The sequence below is a fragment of the Hylobates moloch genome, unplaced genomic scaffold (assembly GCF_009828535.3).
Source record: "Hylobates moloch isolate HMO894 unplaced genomic scaffold, HMol_V3 SCAFFOLD_1, whole genome shotgun sequence".
Taxonomy (NCBI): domain Eukaryota; kingdom Metazoa; phylum Chordata; class Mammalia; order Primates; family Hylobatidae; genus Hylobates; species Hylobates moloch.
Genome location: NW_026652276.1, coordinates 169485578 through 169505220, shown reverse-complemented (window position 1 = coordinate 169505220; position 19643 = coordinate 169485578). Strand labels below are relative to the sequence as shown.

Sequence of the window (19643 nt, the reverse complement as noted above, 5' to 3'; positions counted from 1 at the left end):
ACCCCTTCACCCTCTAAAGGTTCACAGAAAAATTAACTCACAAAATGCACATTGATTTGAGAAAAGGCACAAACTTATTTTAACGTGCGTAGCACAAGGTCATCATAGAAGAATAGTTACCCAGTAACCCAATGTGAATAGATGTTTATATGTTCTTATTAGGAGAAAGGGAGATGGGGATGTATGAATGCTTTTAGGGGTGTGGTAAATGATTTTTAAGGAAATTCGATGGGATTGAAGAATATACAAGAATATACGTCTGTTGGGCCTGCAGAGCAGACAGTGGTTTGTGACAAAAGTCTATCCAGGTGTGTTGACAGACTTCAGTCTTTCTTCCTAGGATAAGAGTTCAGTTAATGGAAACTCAGGAAAGGGGCCAGAGGTAATTGTTTTCTTCTTTGGCAGGTCCAGATTTTAGGCAGATAAAGGGACTTCAGAGAACAACTTCATCCTGTGCTTTGGGAGAGACAGAGGATTGAGAGACGGGGCAGAGACGGGGAGTGGGGCAGAAGGTCAAAGAGACCTTCAGGCTTCTTCAGTTCAACATGTCAAAGTGCCATTTTGAGGGTATCGGTTTCTTTGAGCTCCAGCATTAAAGTTTTCTAATGGTTTTCAGAAAGTTGGTCGTCCGCTTGCCACAGTTAATTTTATGAGGCTGAGTTGGTAGGTTTACAGCTTCATATATTGTCTTTCTCGGAATTTATGTTATACCTGCTTGCTTGGTCTTCTCAATGTTTTCCTTCAGAATGTTAAGGGGTTTGTCCTAACATTTTAACTTCTGTGTCTACTGAATGCTCAACTCAGTTTCCTTTTGAAATTTTACACGTAATGAATTCTGTTTTCAGAGTGACAAGTTTCTTGTGATTCGTTCCCTTCTCTTCTAGTAACAGCCGAATCAATTCTTCTACTTTTTTTTATTGTTGTTAGATCCACCCTCTTCTGTGCTTTCAGTATGCTCAGTTTGCATTTCTGTTAAAATACAGACCTCTAAGTCACAATGATCTGTTTGTGTGTCTGTCATACTCAGTTAGCTGTTGAGTTCTTCGAGTCTAGGGACCACATCTTATATCTTATTCCTCTTGGCATCCCTCTTGCATAACAGCACCTAGCACATATGGTTGGCACTTAATAAACCCTAAGTGAATTTATGCTGTGGAGATTTGTTCTGACATTTGTTTGTGGCTGTATTTGTCATGTTTGGGGCTTAATGTGTCATGTATACACTTAGAATTTGAGTGTATAGTGGCATTTTTTTCTCTAGTACTGCTTTTTAAATCTCCTTTAATATGGCATCGTATTTGAATAGCTTCTACGTTAGCATGAGGATTATATATTTTCACTAATTAGTAAAGGTATTAAGGAATAGTTCTTTGGAACTGCTTGATTTACCTACGTCTGCCCTTAGCTTCTCGAGAATTCCATTCCGAGGCGCCTGTTATTTGTTTTTATCTGCTGCCATCCAGATGTCTCTAAATTCAGGTCAGTGCTCACATTACTGGTGTAGGAGTGCCACCTATTACCCGAGTATATAAAGATAGTTAAAGCAGACAGCTTAGATAAGTATCATACTGTGATAGACATATGCAGAGGCTGCCCTTGGGAGCACGGAGAAGGAGCACCTCACACAGACCTGAAGGGGTACAAGGGCTTGCAGGGGTGGTCAGGGAAGGCTCTAGGGAGAAGCAGTTCCTGAGGACAGACCTAGGAATGCATGGAAAATAGCAGGCAAAGGGAAGAGAGGGCTTTTCTGGCCGAGGAGAGGCAAGGATAATAGCTCATGCCTGTAATCCCAGCACTTTGGGAGGCTGAGGCGGGCGGATCATGAGGTCAGGAGATCAAGACCATCCTGGCTAACATGGTGAAACCCCGTCTCTACTAAAAATAAAACAAAAAATTAGCTGGGCATAGTGATGGGTGCCTGTAGTCCCTGCTACTCAGGAGGCTGAGCTAGGAGAATGGCATGAACTCGGGAGGCGGAGGTTGCAGTGAGCTGAGGTCACGCCACTGCACTCCAAAAAGTACAGGGTTGGAGAACAGCATGATAAGTGTTGAGGTGGGCAAGGTTTCTTGGAGCCGGGGAATATAGAGTAACAATGCCTGAGCCTGCATCCCCCAAAAAATAATGCCTGAGCCCCTCAGTTGGAATCAGTTCTCAGCTCAGTGGCCTTGGAGGCCATGTTATTAGATGCCCAAATTTTTATTCTGTTCATTGGAGGAAGCAGTTCTCTAGCAATACTTTGTCTACTGATGTTGATTTCTGGCCAAGATGATGAGTGAGATGGTGAGATGGTTAAGAGCATAGAATTTGGAATCAGACTCTCTGGGTTTGAGTCCTGGCTCTGCCACTTAATTGCTGTGTGATCTTGAGAAACCGCACTCAGTTTCCTCATTACTAATATGGAGGTTAATAGTAGCACCTACTTCATTAAAATTGTTAGAACGTCAAATGAAATAATATTCTATAAACTGCATAGAATAGCAGTTGGCACGTAGTGTTATGTATTCATTAAATTAAAATGCATTGCCATGGTTAAACAGTTACATTCTGATAAGACTCTGCTAGATCCCAAAGATCAGGTAGCATTTTGCAGAATGGCAAACTGTTTCCTTTCAAAATCAACTTATTTTTAAAATTAAGTTTGTTATGTGGTTTGCTTTCGTGTTTTTATTTCGGTTTTTAAAAAGGCTTTGATAACACAAAGTGGCTTTATTTTTCCCTTTCCTTCTAAACTAAAGGAGTATGAATTTTCTTAGAAGTTGTAAGCTTTAGGCTTCAGGATGCAGGGAGTATTGGAAGTGAAGAATGAGGCTGGCAGCTGCTAGTGATGGTGTGAACTCAAATCTTTCTGTTTGTTGTACAAGAAGGGTTGAGAGGACAAATCCAGAGAGATATTTGCATCCCGAGATTCTTGAGTTAGTCTTTTAATCTTGACCAGCACAGATCAGACTTCTACTTTCTGCTGCCTAGACTCTGGAAATAATCATCTCAAGCCTTTACTGCCCCGTACATATTGCCACATACAAAGATTTTGAGGTTAATTAACTTTACTGTTATTTCAAGGTATCCCCTGTAATGAAATTCACTTGGCTTTCAAAGCCCCTGCTTAGTCAGAACGTTCCAGAAATGCCACCTTCCATGGCCCTCAGGAAGTTGCCAATCTTTTCGATTCAAGTGTTTCAGAATCTTTCTATCATTCGTCTTTTACAACTCATTTAAAACTGCCCTGAAACTGCCTTTGGTTACTAACTGGTTATATAGACTAGAATATTGGTGGCACTTAAAAGTAAGAACATTTGTTTTTGTTTTAGGAGATTGATTTAAAAAATGTCAATTAGGATTATTTTGGCAAGTAAATTGTTTAAAAATATTCTCTTTTTCATAAGAAGAATATTGGGAAGCCTAGTGAATCACACTTTTTTGTTACCAAAATAGAAACATTTGGTATGATCCAATATGAAACTTCACAGAAAAGGCTATTAATCACTTCTGAAATTATTTCTTGCAAAAGTATTACTCTCGAGTTCTTGACTTTCCTGTTTTCTGTGTTTCCTTTCCCTTTAGGATAGGTTTGCTCTGAAATTAGTGAAGGTGGTACATGTCTGTCTTTAAGCAGCAGCCTAATCTCTGTGACCATATGTGCAAAAGCAGTATAATTATAATGCAGTATTAATTAGATAATATGACTGTTTTTGTTTTAATTATTTCAAATCATCTTATCTTTCCATTCCTTAAAGCATGTTAATGGATGAATTTATGGGTACCATGTTCATGTTGTTTCTATGGAATTAAATATGTGCATATTGATATAAACTTGGTAAACAGTTCTTTTTTTAATCTCTGTAATATTATGGATAGATTTCCTCTCCTTTCAAACATCGTTTTAGTCCTGAAGACTAAATCAGTTATAAAAAAATCGATTATTTACATTTTGCTTAAAGAACACTAATTGGAGTACAGATCTCTCTTGCTGAGGAAGTATCACTCTGGTTGTTAGAAATTCCTAGATTTACTTCTAAATGAATTAGGAAATTACATACTAAAATCTCACATTCTGTTGAAATAATTTGGTAGAAAATTTGGTGATGGTTACCCATTTTCACTAAATATCAATACAAGTATTTAGCAGACTGTCTGTAGAAACTGGCATTTATCTGTGTTCTGATTTTAACCTTTGTCTCTTTATTTTTCAGTTGTTTTTATTTCAGTTGCTGCGAGGGCTGTCTTACATCCACCAGCGTTATATTTTGCACAGAGACCTGAAACCACAGAACCTTCTGATCAGTGACACGGGGGAGTTAAAGCTGGCAGATTTCGGTAGGAAAGCAGTTAATTACCAGTCTATTTTGTCACACTGTGAGAATGCCAGGCAGATGGTGGCACTGCATTTGTTTAGGTGCACTTCTTCTGTCATCATAGATCATGGTAATTTTTTTTTCTGGAATAAAGGGTTTTTTTCTTTTTTTTAATGATAGCATAAAATATAATGCTTTGTGGAGTTTTATAAAATTCAGACTGCTTGTTAGAGTCTTTAATAATAAACATAAATCAGATCTTGTTAATATATATTTCCAAAGGAAAAGTCGGTAAAATTTTGAACATAAAATATATGCTTGAGTGAAAATCTATTTTTTGAAACTTTTATTATGAAAATGTCAAATATACTCAAAAGTAAAAAAAAATATAATGAACTTCAATTACTCATCACCCAGCTTCAACAATTACTAACATTTTGCCAAACTTGGAGAAACCTAAATTTAAATCTGTGGACCTTTTCAGAGGGTTGCAGGATATATACAATAATGTACATTACCCTGAGACTTTAATAACTAGAAATCTAGATATAGTGTTAACCTTCCCAGAATTGACTGTTGTTTCAAGTATTTTCAATATCAGTGCAAAAATAGATACTTATTACTATTTAAAAGTTGAGGTTCTGGAGTGAGCATTATAAGTCATTCCTTAGAAGTCTTGAGATTGTCTTCTTCCAGCATAGAAGCTTTCCTCCAAGTACCATGTTTGAGCATCCAAAGGGAAGCAAAACCATTGCATGCTCCTTGCTAGCTCCCCTTCTCTTGATCAAGTCTGACATTTCTGCATTGCCCAGGCTGTCTGTCACACTAGAGATTGTGTTGAGTTGATTCTGAGCACCACAGGATGCATGATGGCAGCATAACGTGTTGACATTGCAATGCCTCAATTATTTTTGAATACATATTCTGATTAGAAATTTGTTCCATTAAGAATGGAATGAAAATATTACCCTTGGGACATAAAGATGCCTGAGGTTGAGATGGGCTTTTGCTGAAATATGATTATCTTTTCCCTCTCCACCCCCCATTAAATAAAAGAAGGCAGGAAATGTTTATTTCCTATTTCAAGGTTAGTAGACTGTTGAATACCTTTGGAATGAATCTACTTTGTTGGGTTTTATAAATTCTTTTATTCGAAAAATGAAATAAAATAAAAGTTAGTATGACTAGTTGAGTAGTGATATAGGTTATAAAACTTTGTCATTTCCTACTTTCATAAAAATGATGAAATTCTGTGCACATTAGTTTGTGTGTATCATTTATTGCCAGATTTTAACATTAGAATTACACTAGGTGGCTGGGTATAAAATCTTTTTATAATAGGGTATAAAATAATGGGAGAGTAGTGGGTGGAGGAGAGAAGGTTTGCAGTTTCTCAACTTCAAGATTATTGGCTTTACTGTGAATATATTTTGTAGTTGGTCAGTGTCAGGAAATGAAAAAGGGTTTATAATGATTTTCTTATGGTGTGTTAATATACTGTAAGATATATGTTGAAATACATTATTGAGCATTAATTGTATGAACATGCACTTGTTGTATATTTATAAAAAGCATTTTTATAAATTTTGTCTGTATAACCAAGGATACAATAGGATTGTATGTTTGTGCTTACTAGGGATTCTTTTTAAATTTTATGCTGATGTTTTCATTGTAGTAGGTAAGTTTATCTTAAAAGATTCTTATGGATCTTTACTTTAAAACTGACATTTTGAAATATCAGATTCAAAAACAAATTGAAATATAATTTTTTAAAATTTAGATGATTTTTTTAGAAAATTAGAAAATTTACAAAGTATAAACAACTCAGAGATGACAAATGATACATTTTTCTCATTTATTTTTCCAGTAGCTTTCTCCTGTTCCTTTCTCTTATTTCTTGCTTCACTTGCATATCACATAGCCTCAAAAATAGAAATATACTATTTTGTAAGCATTTTTCAAATAATATGTCATGAACATTTTCTTATGTTATTAAGACTGACAAAATCATTTGTAACAGCTTAGATTTTTTCCGTTAATGGCCAAACCTAGTCTCTATTCAGTCCCTTATTAATGAGCATTTTAGCTCTTTCTAATTTTTCACTATTATGCTCAGTCCTGTACTGAACATCCTTGTAGAGATAGCTATTGATACAGCAATTGCAATGTTGAGTGTTTTAAAGCATTTGATTCTTATGACCAGACTGCTGTGCAGAAGGATCGTGCCCATGCACTTCTCCTCAGAGGCATGGACTGAATCGTCTAGCTTGGAACATGCAGTTGGCATGTATCCTGTGCACAGAGTGTAGTAAGCAAGATTCATTCACCAACTGACAAGTTCCCCCAATTAATTGTGTGATTTTTTTTGTCTTTTAATTTAAGACATGCAATTAACTGTGATTTACTGTGTTTGGGCATGTTTGTGTGTCTGAGATGAAGGAAACACACCGAAAACTGTAGAGAAGTTAGACAGTCAGAATAGGATGGTTCTAGGCAGCAAAACAATTAAAAACACAAGGTCTTAGTTCAGTGTTTGATGTGTGAAGAGCTTTAAAAATGGTTTCTTTGTCTTACCTTTTTTCCTTGTGTGAACAAAACCATAAAATTTTGACTAAAAGACAAATACAAAGCATGATTTTAGTTCTTATATTGTAAATGATACTACTTTTATTAGAAAAATATATGAGGGAAAAGACTAAAATTTATTGAGTTTATTCTATGTGCTAGACACTTAGAAATTCTTGCTTCATTGTCTCTTCAAGCTAGGAATGTATACTAACCTGTATTTTTGAGAGAGATGAGATTCAGAGAGAGTTAGAATCTTGCCCAGGCTTGGACATACAGGTTGCTGGTTGCAAAGCTGGAATTCAGATGCTTGATTCATATCCTTCAATCTCAGGTGGCCCAGGGCCTTTATATTTATACATATAGATATTTTCTCTTACAGGGCTGCCTAAGCTAGGAAATTATTGATTGTTTTTGTATGCTGTTTTCTATATATGACAAATATGACACCCATGCTATGTAAATAGATTACACTGGTACAAAAATATGCATCACATAATTTAAAGAACACTTTGTCATTTGACTAATTCAGTAGTAATGAGTGAGTTCAACTTTAGTAGACTTTACCTGCTGGATGAGGTAAACCAGATGATAGTGAATTTGGAGACCCTTCAGCTTTAAACAGTATACAGCTCTGAATTCCAGGTAGTCAAAATGCGGTAACTATTTTTTTTTTCTTGTAAGCAAAGTCGTATTTAAACCCTTATTTGAGCCTTATTTTCTATATGCATTTTGAATAAGTAAATTACACATGATTTAGAATCACTATGGCTTTCCTAATGCAGAGGTTTGCTCTGCCTGGATATAATAAAATGATAAAATTATATGGAGGCATTCAGACTCATTTCCTAAAAGATGGTTCATCTTTACATAATTTACCAGAAAAGATTTCAAATCCCTTATATAGCCTGTGTCTTCACCACCTTGTTGCTCCTTGTATACTGTGGTGCACCCAAACCCCAAACTTCTTTCCACTAGAGGCTTTCAGTTTGCCTTTCCTTTTGCTTGGGATGCTCGTCCTTCTGCCTCTCATGCAGCTGCCTTTTTCTCACCATAGAGGTTATAGTTCATGTCACCTCTTCAAAGGGGCCCCCTTTCTGAAAATAGAATCTTTCCCATTATTATCTTCTAGTCTAATTTCTTCAGTAACATTTCTAGGGCTCTGACATTATTTTTTTCATTTGTTTATCTATTTAGTTTTTGCTTAAACTGCTTGATTGGAAGTTCCGTGAAGGCGGGAACTTGACCTGTTTTGCTCACTGTTGTTTGCACTATCTCTAGAACCATGCTTAGCACATAGATGTTCAGTAAATATTGATTGAATGAATAAAAAATATACATGACTAAATGGAGTATTAGTCTAAAGACCAAGACCCACCTGAATTTACTAATTTCTGTCTGATTAGTTTTGGCAAACTTAACAGTTTGTAAAATAATTTTCTTTTCCTCAGTGCTCTCCTGGCCATGCATGATGAAGAGTGTAGATGGAATTAGATGGCTTTAGATAGTGTTAAAGCTTCAGAATTGCTCTGAGGTTCTTACACATAGACCCAACACACTCACTTGGTATTTACTATGTAATATCAGGCTGCCAAAATAAACACCACTCAGTGAATGTAAACATATATAAGATGCATAGGATTTGAAGTTTCTACTCTGTAACCTCTAAATGATTGTCTAAATGTACTGCTCTTGAGAGCAAAGTGTGTTAACATTGAGTTAAGAGAACTTAGCTCTTTCCCTAACTAGCTTGTGACTTTCAAGCCTTCGTTTATCCCCCTCTGAGCCTTATACTTCTTGACTGAAAAACAAGAGCTTGAACGTATACTGTCTAAGGTCGTTTTAGGGCTGGCTTTTTATGTTGTACATTTCTGAAATTGTTAACTTATTTTCTAATGACCAGATATTTGCTGGTGGGTAAAAAAAAAAAATCTGTCCATTAAACCTGGGATCAATGCTATAACATCCCTCCCTAGAATCTAATTTTTGATTCCATCTTTTGGAAATTTAAATAGATGAGAACCTTGCTTTTATAATAAGCATTGAGAGCACATTAAAGGAAAATTATTGAAGCAAGACAAATAAATGCATAAATAAATTCACCGAGAAATTAAGGTCATTTGCAGTATGATAGTATGAAAACTTAAAGGTATTTTTCCATATAAACGAGATTGAAGCAAAATGGATGTGTCTGTAGAATTTCTGCAAGATGATATTGGTGTCTTCCATATTTCTCAGCCATTCTTTCACTATTTTCAAGGGTTATGGTCTAACTATACCAAAAGACAACGAGATTAAAGTTGCCCCTGAGAATGAGAGACAGCGAGAATTCTATAATATAAGCATTTAAGGACTTAGCTTATTTTATTGACTGTCCTGGTGGAGAAACAAAGTTAAAAATCTCTGTGGTTATAATAGAATAAAATCACATTGGTTTCTTTCCCATCAGAGGTCTAAAATTTTACCTTCCTAATGTTGATAGTTTCCTCTTCCAGGCTGGTCCTTGTCTAAATTTGAGAGAGGAAATCATTGTAAATCATGTTTTAGATTAATTTGAAAAACAGACCAGAAATGTGACTCTGTAGAGGACATGGTAAGTTCATGGCTTGTCATATGCTTCTCTGAATTCACGTAGGAGTAGTAGTAAACAGAAAGAAATCACCTTCTTTCAGATGCAGAGTAGTGTGTCAGTTCGATAAATATAGTCTTTGGATAAAAGCCTGTTAGTCCTGAAGGTACAGACCTTTACCTATGTTTTAAATCATTTACGCACAGAATTCACCATTGAAGTTATAGTCATAAATTTAAGGTTAGATATAACTTAGCTCGTTTGTTGTGGCCTGCAGAATTCCATTTTACTGTATCCTTCTTTTAGAATATATTTTTAATAGCAAAACAACTTTATTACCCAATGAAGCATCAATCTACTTCTAAAAGATCCTTTCAACATCTTAACACCTCAACAATTTTAAGGCAGAGTTTAGGCAGTTGCTTTCATGTAGATGTGAAAGCAAAGAATGTATTTAGAATAATTGATAATATATGAACCAAAGAAAGGGTTTTTTTTTTTCTCCCTAATTTCTGTAGGGAATGTCATTAAAACTTTGAATGCAAGTATACATATTTTAAAATCTATTGAACAGAATATTAAAATTACATGTTAGGTATAATTTTTACTTGACATGTGAACTAGACAAAGTTATTTCCCTTTGACACATTACTTTAAAGACATAGTAACTCTTTTGAAAAGGAATGTTGATACTTAAAATTGTCTTTTCCCTATCTTGAAACATCAGTTACCTTAATTATTTACATCTGTTTAATATCCTGCTCATCTCTTCAAAAGTTTTTATTTTCTATTCAAGAGGAATGATAATGAAATCTAATTATATTGGATCTTTTTGTTTTGTGTTATCACAACATAACATTGTCTCAAGCATATTAAAATGATAAATATTTGAGAGCATTTTTCCTTTTAGATAAACTTTATTTTTTAGAAGCATCTTAGGTTCACAGCAAAATTAAGTAGGAAATACAGAGAGTTCCTATATACCCGCTTCCCATGTGCACAGCCTCCCCACTATTAACATCTGACACCAGGGTTATACATGTGTTACAATTGATAAACCTATATTAACACAGCAGTATCATCCAAACTCCAGAGTTTACATTAGGGTGACATTTGTCAATCACTATAGTATCATTGATATAGTATCATTGAGAATAATTTCACTGCCCTAAACATCTTTTTTTTTTTTTTTTTTGAGATGGAGTCTCGCTCTGTCACCCAGCCTGGAGTGCAGTGGCGCCGATCTCGGCTCACTGCAAGCTCCACCTCTTGGGTTCACGCCATTCTCCTGCCTCAGCCTCCCGAGCAGCTGGGACTACAGGCGCCCACCACCACTCCTGGCTAATTTTTTGTATTTTTAGTAGAGATGGGGTTTCACCGTGTTAGCCAGAATGGTCTCGATCTCTTGACCTCATGATCCACCCATCTCGGCCTCCCAAAGTGCTGGGATTAGAGGTGTGAGCCACCATGCCTGGCCCAACATCTTTTTAAAAACTCATATAGATTAGTTTTTTTAAGCTGTAAATGGGAACGAGAATGATGTATATGAACTGCAACTAATATGCATATACTATTCCATCTATGAGAAATCTCTCTGTTCAGTCACCATAAGCCAGATTGAAGCAATGTATATAGGGTTTGATTGCTAAGAATGGCAGCTTCAAACTCCATGGAAATGAGGAAAATTGAAAGAGAGTTCAGTTTCAGCCAAATCATGCATGTGAGGTAACGAAACATCTTTTAAATGCAGAACAAATTGCTACGCTTTGGACGATCATCTTATTCTCCACTGTTAATGGAAACTTAGGCAGAGGGATTTCAATATGCAAAAACATTATGTGTTTCTTTTTTCCTGTACAATTTGAGGGCAGAATTGTTGGCAGTAAATCAAGTAAGTCATACTGGATGTAAGTTAAAATATAGCCATGTATCCTTAGAAAATATTTGCATATGTAGAAAGACTGGAACCTTAAGTAGCAGCCATGATGACCACAGCGGAAGAATTAATAGGTGTTGTTAACAGTAGTAACACTGAAATGAATCACAGATTTATGTAATACATGTGCTATTGAAGGCAACAGTGATTACACTTGAACATTGTTAACATATAGGTAAGTGTCTTAGTCTGTTTCTTGTTACTTAGAATAACTAAACCTGGGTGATTTATAAATAAAAAAATTATTTCTTATAGAGATTGAGTCCAAGGTTGAGGGGCTCCTTTTGTGAGGGCCTTCTTGTTAGTGGAGACTCTGCAGAGTCCTGAGGCGGTGCAGGGCATCACATGGCAAGAGGGTTGAGCATGCTCATGTAAAGCCACTAATGCCACTTCTGTGATAACCCGTTAATACATTAACCCATGAATGGATTGATCCATTCGTGAAGGGAGAACCCTCAAGACCCAAGCACCTCTTAAAGGCCCCACCTTTCAGTACTGCCATATTTGGGATTAAGTTTCAACTTGAGTTTTGGTGGGGACAAACATTCAGTAAGTGTAAAAGTTAGCTTAGAGTTTGGCAATTGCCTAATATCCCTGCTTCATAGATCCTGGCCCATCTCTTTCTCTACCTTCTAAAAAGCTCAAGTTAAAATTCAGCCCAAACCAGACTCCACTACTATATGTCAATATGCTTGATTTATACTAAAATCTTGGATGACAGTAAATGAATTATTGCAGTCTAAAGCACATGTTTTCTAAAATCTTTACTGGAAGCAAGAAAAACTGTGACTAGCTACTATGGGAAATGTAAGACATGCTGTAGATTCTGGTTAGACATTTTTTTTTTAATTTGCGATTTTAAACCTTTGTTTCTCACTTTAATACCACCAGTTAAATATTAGTTTTCTTTCTTCCTTTTTTCCCTAGTTTCTTTTTAAAAAAACCTGCCATGTTGGTTTATTTAGCTTTGAAATAGTACATATTTATGCATATTAATATTTTAAAATGTGCTTTTCACCTTGAATAATTTCTTCTGTGGTAATAGATAAACTTAGGATATTAGGACTTTTTTCATTTTAATGAAAGAAGAAAGCACTGGAAAATTAAAAATAAAAACCAATTAAGAACTAATGGTCTGTGCTGCTTGTTAATTTTCAATACATTTCTGAAAAACTTTTTTTTTATTTTTACCACATACTGGAAAGGAATCTTGGTGCAAATAATCAAGTTCATAGGCCTAAAATGATAAAACCTTTTCAAAAATTCAAACTTTAAAAACGGAACATCTTTCTGTGAAATATCTGTCAAGTTATTTGGCACTCTAGTTTTTAATCAGAAAGGATACTGATATAAAAATGCAGATTGAAGTGTTCATTCCAGTTATGGAATAGAGTTGTCAGCTGTGGAAATCTGTCCTGTGAAACAATGACCAGCTAATATTGGATGTAGAAACTGTGCTTAGATCCAGCCATAGAGTTGGGAGCAGTAGATGAAGTGGGTCAGTGAGTTGGCTAAATTAAGTGCCCATATCATGCGAATGGAACAACTGAGGCATAAGCAGAGGATGGAAAACGATGGAAGATTTCAAGATCAAATGTTTAGTATGGTTTCTGAAAAGTTAGCATTAAGGTCTCAACATGCTTAAAATCAATTGAGAGCATATTGTTATAAGAAATCACTGATACCAGAATTACAAGAACAGTATAAAATAAAGTGGTCATAGTGGTGTGTGCCTGTGGTTCCAGCTACTTGGAAGGCTGAAGCAGTAGGATTGCTTGAGGCTGGAGTCCAAGTCTAGCCTGAACAACATAGCAAGACCTCGTCTCTAAAAAAATAATGAAAATAAATAAATAATGACATGCGAGCATTTTGCTCAAAGAATTGAAAGCGGGAGATGGTATTACTTTTGAAATCATCCCGTTGTTGATAGAATCATATCATTGGGAACATTTTGTTATAGTTTGTTATTCAGAATAAAGGCAGAAGATCTATGTGGGGAAATTAAATCACTCATATAAGAGAAAAGGAAGTCCTTTTACGTTGACATTTTCAGGCTTTTTAAATTGAAATTTTCTCTAGATTTTGAAGGAATCTCAGAGATTATATAATCCAGACCCCTCATCTGAAAAATATGTATACTTTGGGCCAGAGATGGAAAATAAGTTAACATTGTGCCTGTTACTTAGTAAGTGTTAAATTATTATTCCTAATATTATTGTTACCAGTGTCTTTAGAGCCCCAGTGTAATACCCTGTAGAGTATTAATAACTAAGTTGGCACATGCATGGCTAGTTCCCCAAACATGTGAGAAGGTAGGAATGCTAACTGGATGTTCAGGTTGAAGTAAGCCATGCTGGTCTGATGACCTGTGTCACCTGATCACTGGGATCCTGTCAGGAAGATGGGATCGGGAATACTAGATGTCACTCTGTTCCCAACCTCACGAGTCTTGAGGAAACTTTAAGAAATGATACAAAGAATGCTTCTCACAGTAGACTAGTAGGAAACCTTGTTTGAATAAAAGTTTGAATAGAGTTTTGGTAATTTAAGGAATCACCCTCTTTAATTATATTCCTGGGTGAATTAAAGCATTGAGAAGCCTTACGGACAGATGAACACTGAACTGGCTTTAATAATGTTCTGTTAGGGCTCCGCAGTGCCGGGCAGTAGCTCAAAAAATGCCGTGATGCCTGCCAATGGGGGTAAATTTTCTCTTCAGATTTCACCTTTTCCGTGGTACTGTGCTGTTTCTTACTCATAACACTTTCAAATTAACTTTTTGGGTTATTTCCCCACACCAATAACCAATTCACCAACACCTCAGACAGACATCAACTGGGTGTCTAAAGATTCTATTTGTTTCTGACACTTAACTACCCAGTAGCAGAGACCCCTTACGTTAAGGGCTCAGTCCTGCAAGACTGCCTACACTTTGAATGCCAGTTGCAAGTCCTGGACTGCCTGCATTTCTGACTGACCTGCTACAAATTGGGCATTCCCATGCCCCCTTCCTTGGGTTCCATAGTTTGCTACAATGGCTCACAGCACTCAGGAACACATTTGCTTATATTTTCTGGTTGATTATAAAGGATACGACTGGGGAACAGCCAGACGGAAGAGATGCATAGGGCAAGGTGGGAGGAAGGGTGCTCAGAGCTTCCAGGCTTTCTCTAGGGGCACCACCTTCCCAGTACTTCAGTGTGTCCACAACCTGGAAGCTCTCTGAACCCTATCATTTAGGGGTTTTATAGAGGTTCATTACCTAGATGATTGATTAATTGGCCAGTGGTGACTAACTCATCTTTAGCACCTTGCCCCTCCCTGGAGGCCCATTGGTGGAGTTGCAAATTACAACCCTGTAATCATGCCTTGGTTCTTCTGGCAACCAATGCCCATCCTGAACCTATCTAGGGGCCTGTAGCCACCAGTCATTCTTCTTAGCATTCAGAAAATATACTCTTATCACTAAGATTCCAAGGGTCTTAGGAGCTCTGTGTCAGGAACTGAGGACTAAGACCAAATATTATAACAAAAGATGCTCTTACCACCCCTGTTACTCAGAAAATTATAAGAATTTTAGGAACTCTGTGCCAGGATGAAGACCTGGGATGAAGACCAAATATATATCTCTTACTAAATCACAATGTCACACAAAGTTTGGAAATAGACAGTACACAGCTCTAGTGCAAGTGGAGGTGTAACAGAAGTACTAAAGTACATATATAAATATAAATATATATAAAAAGTAAAATATACCCAAATGGGTAGGGTGCCGATTCTGGAGCTACATGCCTGAGTTTGAATCCTGGTGAATCTGACAATTATGTGTCTTGTAGTTGCTCTTCTCGAGGAGTATCTTTGTGGCATTCTCTGTATTTCCTGAATTTGAATGTTGGCCTGCCTTGCTAGGTTGGGGAAGTTCTCCTGGATAATATCCTGCAGGGTGTTTTCCAAGTTGGTTCCATTCTCCCTGTCACTTTCAGGTACACCAATCAGGCGTAGATTTAGTCTTTTCACATGGTCTCATATTTCTTGAAGGCTTTGTTCGTTTCTTTTTACTCTTTTTTCTCTAAACTTCTCTTCTCGCTTCATTTTATTCATTTGATCTTCAATCACTGATACCCTTTCTTCCACTTGATCAAATAGGCTGCTAAAGCTTGTGCATGTGTCACGTAGTTCTCGTGCCATGGTTTTCAGCTCCATCAGCTCATTTAAGGACTTCTCTACACTGGTTATTCTAGTTATCCATTCATCTAATCTTTTTTCAAGGTTTTTAGCTTCTTTGTGATGGGTTCGAACATCCACCTTTAGCTCGGAGAAGTTTGTTATTACCAAACGTCTGAAGCCTTCTTCTCTCAACCCATCAAAGTCATTCTCTGTCCAGCTTTGTTCCGTTGCTGGCAATGAGCTGCATTCCTTTGGAGGAGAAGAGGTGCTCTGATTTTTAGAATTTTCAGCTTGTCTGCCCTGGTTTCTCCCCATCTTTGTGGTTTTATCAACCTTTGGTCTTTGATGATGGTGACGTACAGATGGGGTTTTGGTGTGGATGTCCTTTCTGTTTGTTAGTTTTCCTTCTAACAGGACCCTCAGCTGCAGGTCTGTTGGAGTTTGCTGGAGGTCCACTCCAGACCCTGTTTGCCTGAGTATCACCAGCAGAGGCTGCAGAACAGCAAATATTGCAGAATGGCAGATGTTGCTGCCTGATCTTTCCTCTGGAAGCTTCATCTCAGAGGGGCACCTGGCTGTATGAGGTGTCAGTCGGCCCCTACTGGGAGATGTCTCCCAGTTAGGCTACTCCGGGGGTCAGGGACCCACTTGAGGAGGCAGTCTTTGCGTTCTCAGATCTCCAGCTGCATGCTGGGAGAACCACTACTCTCTTCAAAGCTGTCAGGCAGGGACGTTTAAGTCTGCAGAAGTTTCTGCTGGCTTTTGTTCAGCTATGTCCTGCCCCCAGAGGTGGAGTCTACAGAGGCAGGCAGGCCTCCTTGAGCTGCAGTGGGCTCCACCGAGTTCGAGCTTCCTGGTTGCTTTGTTTACCTACTCAAGCCTCAGCAATGGCGGACGCCCCTCCCTCAGCCTCGCTGCTGCCTTGCAGTTAGATCTCAGACTGCTGTGCCAGCAGTGGGCAAGGCTCTGTGGGCGTGGGACCCTCTGAGCCAGGCGCGGGATGTAATCTTCTGGTGTGCCGTTTGCTAAGGCCATTGGAAAAGCACTGTATTAGGGTGGGAGTGTCTTGATTTTCCATTTTCTCGATTTTCTTGATTTTCTGTCATGGCTTCTCTTTGCTAGGAAAGGGAATTCCCCGACCCCTTGCACTTCCCGGGTGAGGTGATGCCCCACCCTGCTCCATGGGCTGCACCCAGTGTCTGACAAGCCCCAGTGAGATGAACGTGGTAACTCAGTTGGAAATGCAGAAATCACTCGTCTTCTGCATTGCTCATGCTGGGAGCTGCAGACTGGAGCTGATCCTATTCAGCCATCTTTGAACCTCAGGAACCTGTTTTAAATGGACTGATTTTTAAATCATTGTCTTGTGTATTTCATGGTGATGGTTATTTGACTATTTTAAAGTATAATTACTGGGCAAGGGACGATTTTAAAAATAGTTCTTTACATATCAATGTTAACAACTTTCTGTTGTTTGTAGCTCAGATTTTAAAGTATCTCTATCACAGTGCTATTAAGTTTAGCTTTCCTGGCAAAAGAAGTGAGAATAATTCAATAAAAGGGAATCATTCTTGCAGTAAACAGGTTTTATGATACATTTGTATTATTTATGCCATGCTTTGAGAATAAAATTATACTTCATGTTAATTCCTTTAAGAGACAGAACATTTTGTTTGCTAAGCAGGAATCCATTGGTGTACTTTTGTTCCTCATAAACAGCCTAGTGTTTCTGCCAAATGTTTTCATTCACAGAGACCTGTGAGATAAGAAATTTTGTGGATCACAAGAAAATTCAGTCCTGAAAAAAATGCATAATTACACCTTAGAGTATACTTTAAAGAAGAGTAAGCTCTCATCTGGAGTGAACACTACTACTGCTGTCCAATTTCAGTGTTTGTTGTCTCTTAAGGGTAGTTCTTGCTACAAGTATTACTTTTTATATTAGCAGGTAACATGGAAATCTACATGTAAAATGGCATATTGATTTCTTGAAGTCTTTAGAGATTTGATGCTCTGTATAACAGGAAAATTAGTTTATAAGAAAACAGTGTACAGACCATTATATTAATAGCTTGTTTTTTAGGACATTTTGGTAGTTTTTTTTTTCTTAATTAGATTGTTACCAAAGTTCATTTGACCAGTCTTTAAATCTCAAGAGTAAACATATAATATATAAGTGGAAATATACATAAATGAAGGAGTATTCTTGTAATTGTCAATAAAAAATGCATAGATTGCCAAAATGTATGATTTGAAATAGTGGTAGATTGTGGATTCCTTAGCAGATTGATAAATCAAGCACTTTGTCACATGTATCTTTCATTACAATAAAAATATCAGTTCCCTACATTTTGTCAGCCTTGGCTATAGATAGCAAATGAAGTCACTTCTTAAATTTTGAAAGTTGCTTGTGTATTTGACCTTCTATGTGAATGACATGTCTGTGGTCTGCTTTGGATATGGGTGATATGGGCATCTGTACTGTGCAGTGTTATAGCACAGGCTAAGCTTTTTTTTTTGGTCAAGCTCAAGATGTAGACTTCAGTGTCTGAGGGCATTCTTATTTTTGAACACTGAATTCAACATTTGTAAGCATTCTGGTTTTTGAATCATAAAAATGTTTGATCTGCAGCACTTGACATTAGATTGCTTTTAGGAAGCGAAATTGACTCAAACTTCAGTCATTTCTAATAATAGTAAGAGCCTATTATAGTTTATGAAGTGCTTTCATAGCTCTTACTTTGTTTTATCCTTATAATCCTGTGGAGTAGAGAGTGCAGGTCTCATTACCCCGTCTTTAATGTGAGAGCATTGATTTGTGCTTGTAATATTAGCTTTACTTGGGCATTAGAATGACCAATATTTTAACATGGGCATTTCTGTTGAGGCTTCAGACTTGAAGATAATTCATTTGAAATAATCTTATAAGATCATATGACTTCTTGTACATCTTTTAAACAACAACATGAAGAGTTTTCAAGTAGTTCTGATTTTTATTATGATCAGTGATTTTTTAAATAGGAATATTACAGATAAGTAAGTTTTGCTATCTAGCACTGTATCAAAGAATAGCTATAAATGAGCTCCTTGATCTCCCTCAATAATAAAATTTAGACTAGTAATTGGAATTAGTGCTATTAAAATTCAGACATAGTATCACTTTACTTTGAAATGCACCTAAGTTGAGAAATTTTGATGCAAATTTGAAATTGCATTTGAATCAGAGTGCCAGATTAAACATAGCACTTTTACTCTCCAGTTCTGAAGGGCTATCTGTAAATTGAAAGCACAAATGTTGAAGGCAGTAAAACATTCTAGAATGTGCCAGTTGGCCCTTTCATTGCCAAAGAAGTAAAGTTTCTGGAAAGCAGGAAGACATTAAAAAACAAAAACAGAACTCAACACCTTTTAAAGTGATGGATGTGATGTCAAACAAGGTGCTCATTGGACTCTACTCCATTTCCTTTCCTCTGCAAGCTGCTCTGTCCCTCTGCCTCCAGCCTCCTGACAGTCCCTATCATTGCTGGTGAGAGGTGATGTGTATGGCTGATGTGATGGGGGAAGGAAAGGATAAGAGAGGAAAACTACTGTTTTGTCTTCTTCATAGCTGTAAATTATTTTCTTGAGAAACACAATTGCAGAATTTGTTCATAAAAATATCATGCTTGGTTGGTTTAGAGAAATAAAAGATCAGAAAGGACTAGAGAAATATTTCAAGTGAAACTTTCATCTTTGGATATTTTTAGGAAGAGTCAGATAATTTCCCTCAATTCGTGGGATGGCTGTTGTCTACTTTTGCACATGTTCTGCCTCCTGTCTGAGGCATTCACAGCTGGCTTTGGATTTCTGTGTCTCCTAAAGCTTCTGTGAATCTGAAAAGTCATTTCTGAAACTGTGGTCTGCGGCTGGGAGCAGTGGCTCATGCCTGTAATCCTAGCACTCTGGGAGGCTGAGACGGGCGGATTGCTTGAGCCCAGGAGTTGGAGACCAACCTGGCCAACATAGTGAGACTATGTCTCTATTTCATAAAAACAAAGACAAGAAAAATAAAATTATGGTCCATGGAGCATACATTAATGAAAAATAATTGTTAAAATTAGGAAAAATGTCCTT

At 37.0% G+C, this 19643-nt stretch overlaps 1 protein-coding gene across 10 annotated transcripts in view; it reads left to right on the top strand.

Moving 5' to 3' along the window:
• The window catches only part of CDK14 (cyclin dependent kinase 14), a 600921-nt gene that overhangs the window by 314056 nt on the left and 267222 nt on the right, over nt 1–19643 (top strand). For all 10 annotated transcript variants that reach the window (XM_032761120.2, XM_058424902.1, XM_058424892.1 and 7 more), the window contains one exon: nt 4192–4315. In XM_032761120.2, the coding sequence (XP_032617011.1) occupies nt 4192–4315 (124 nt within the window). The remainder of the gene's footprint in view (nt 1–4191; nt 4316–19643) is intronic.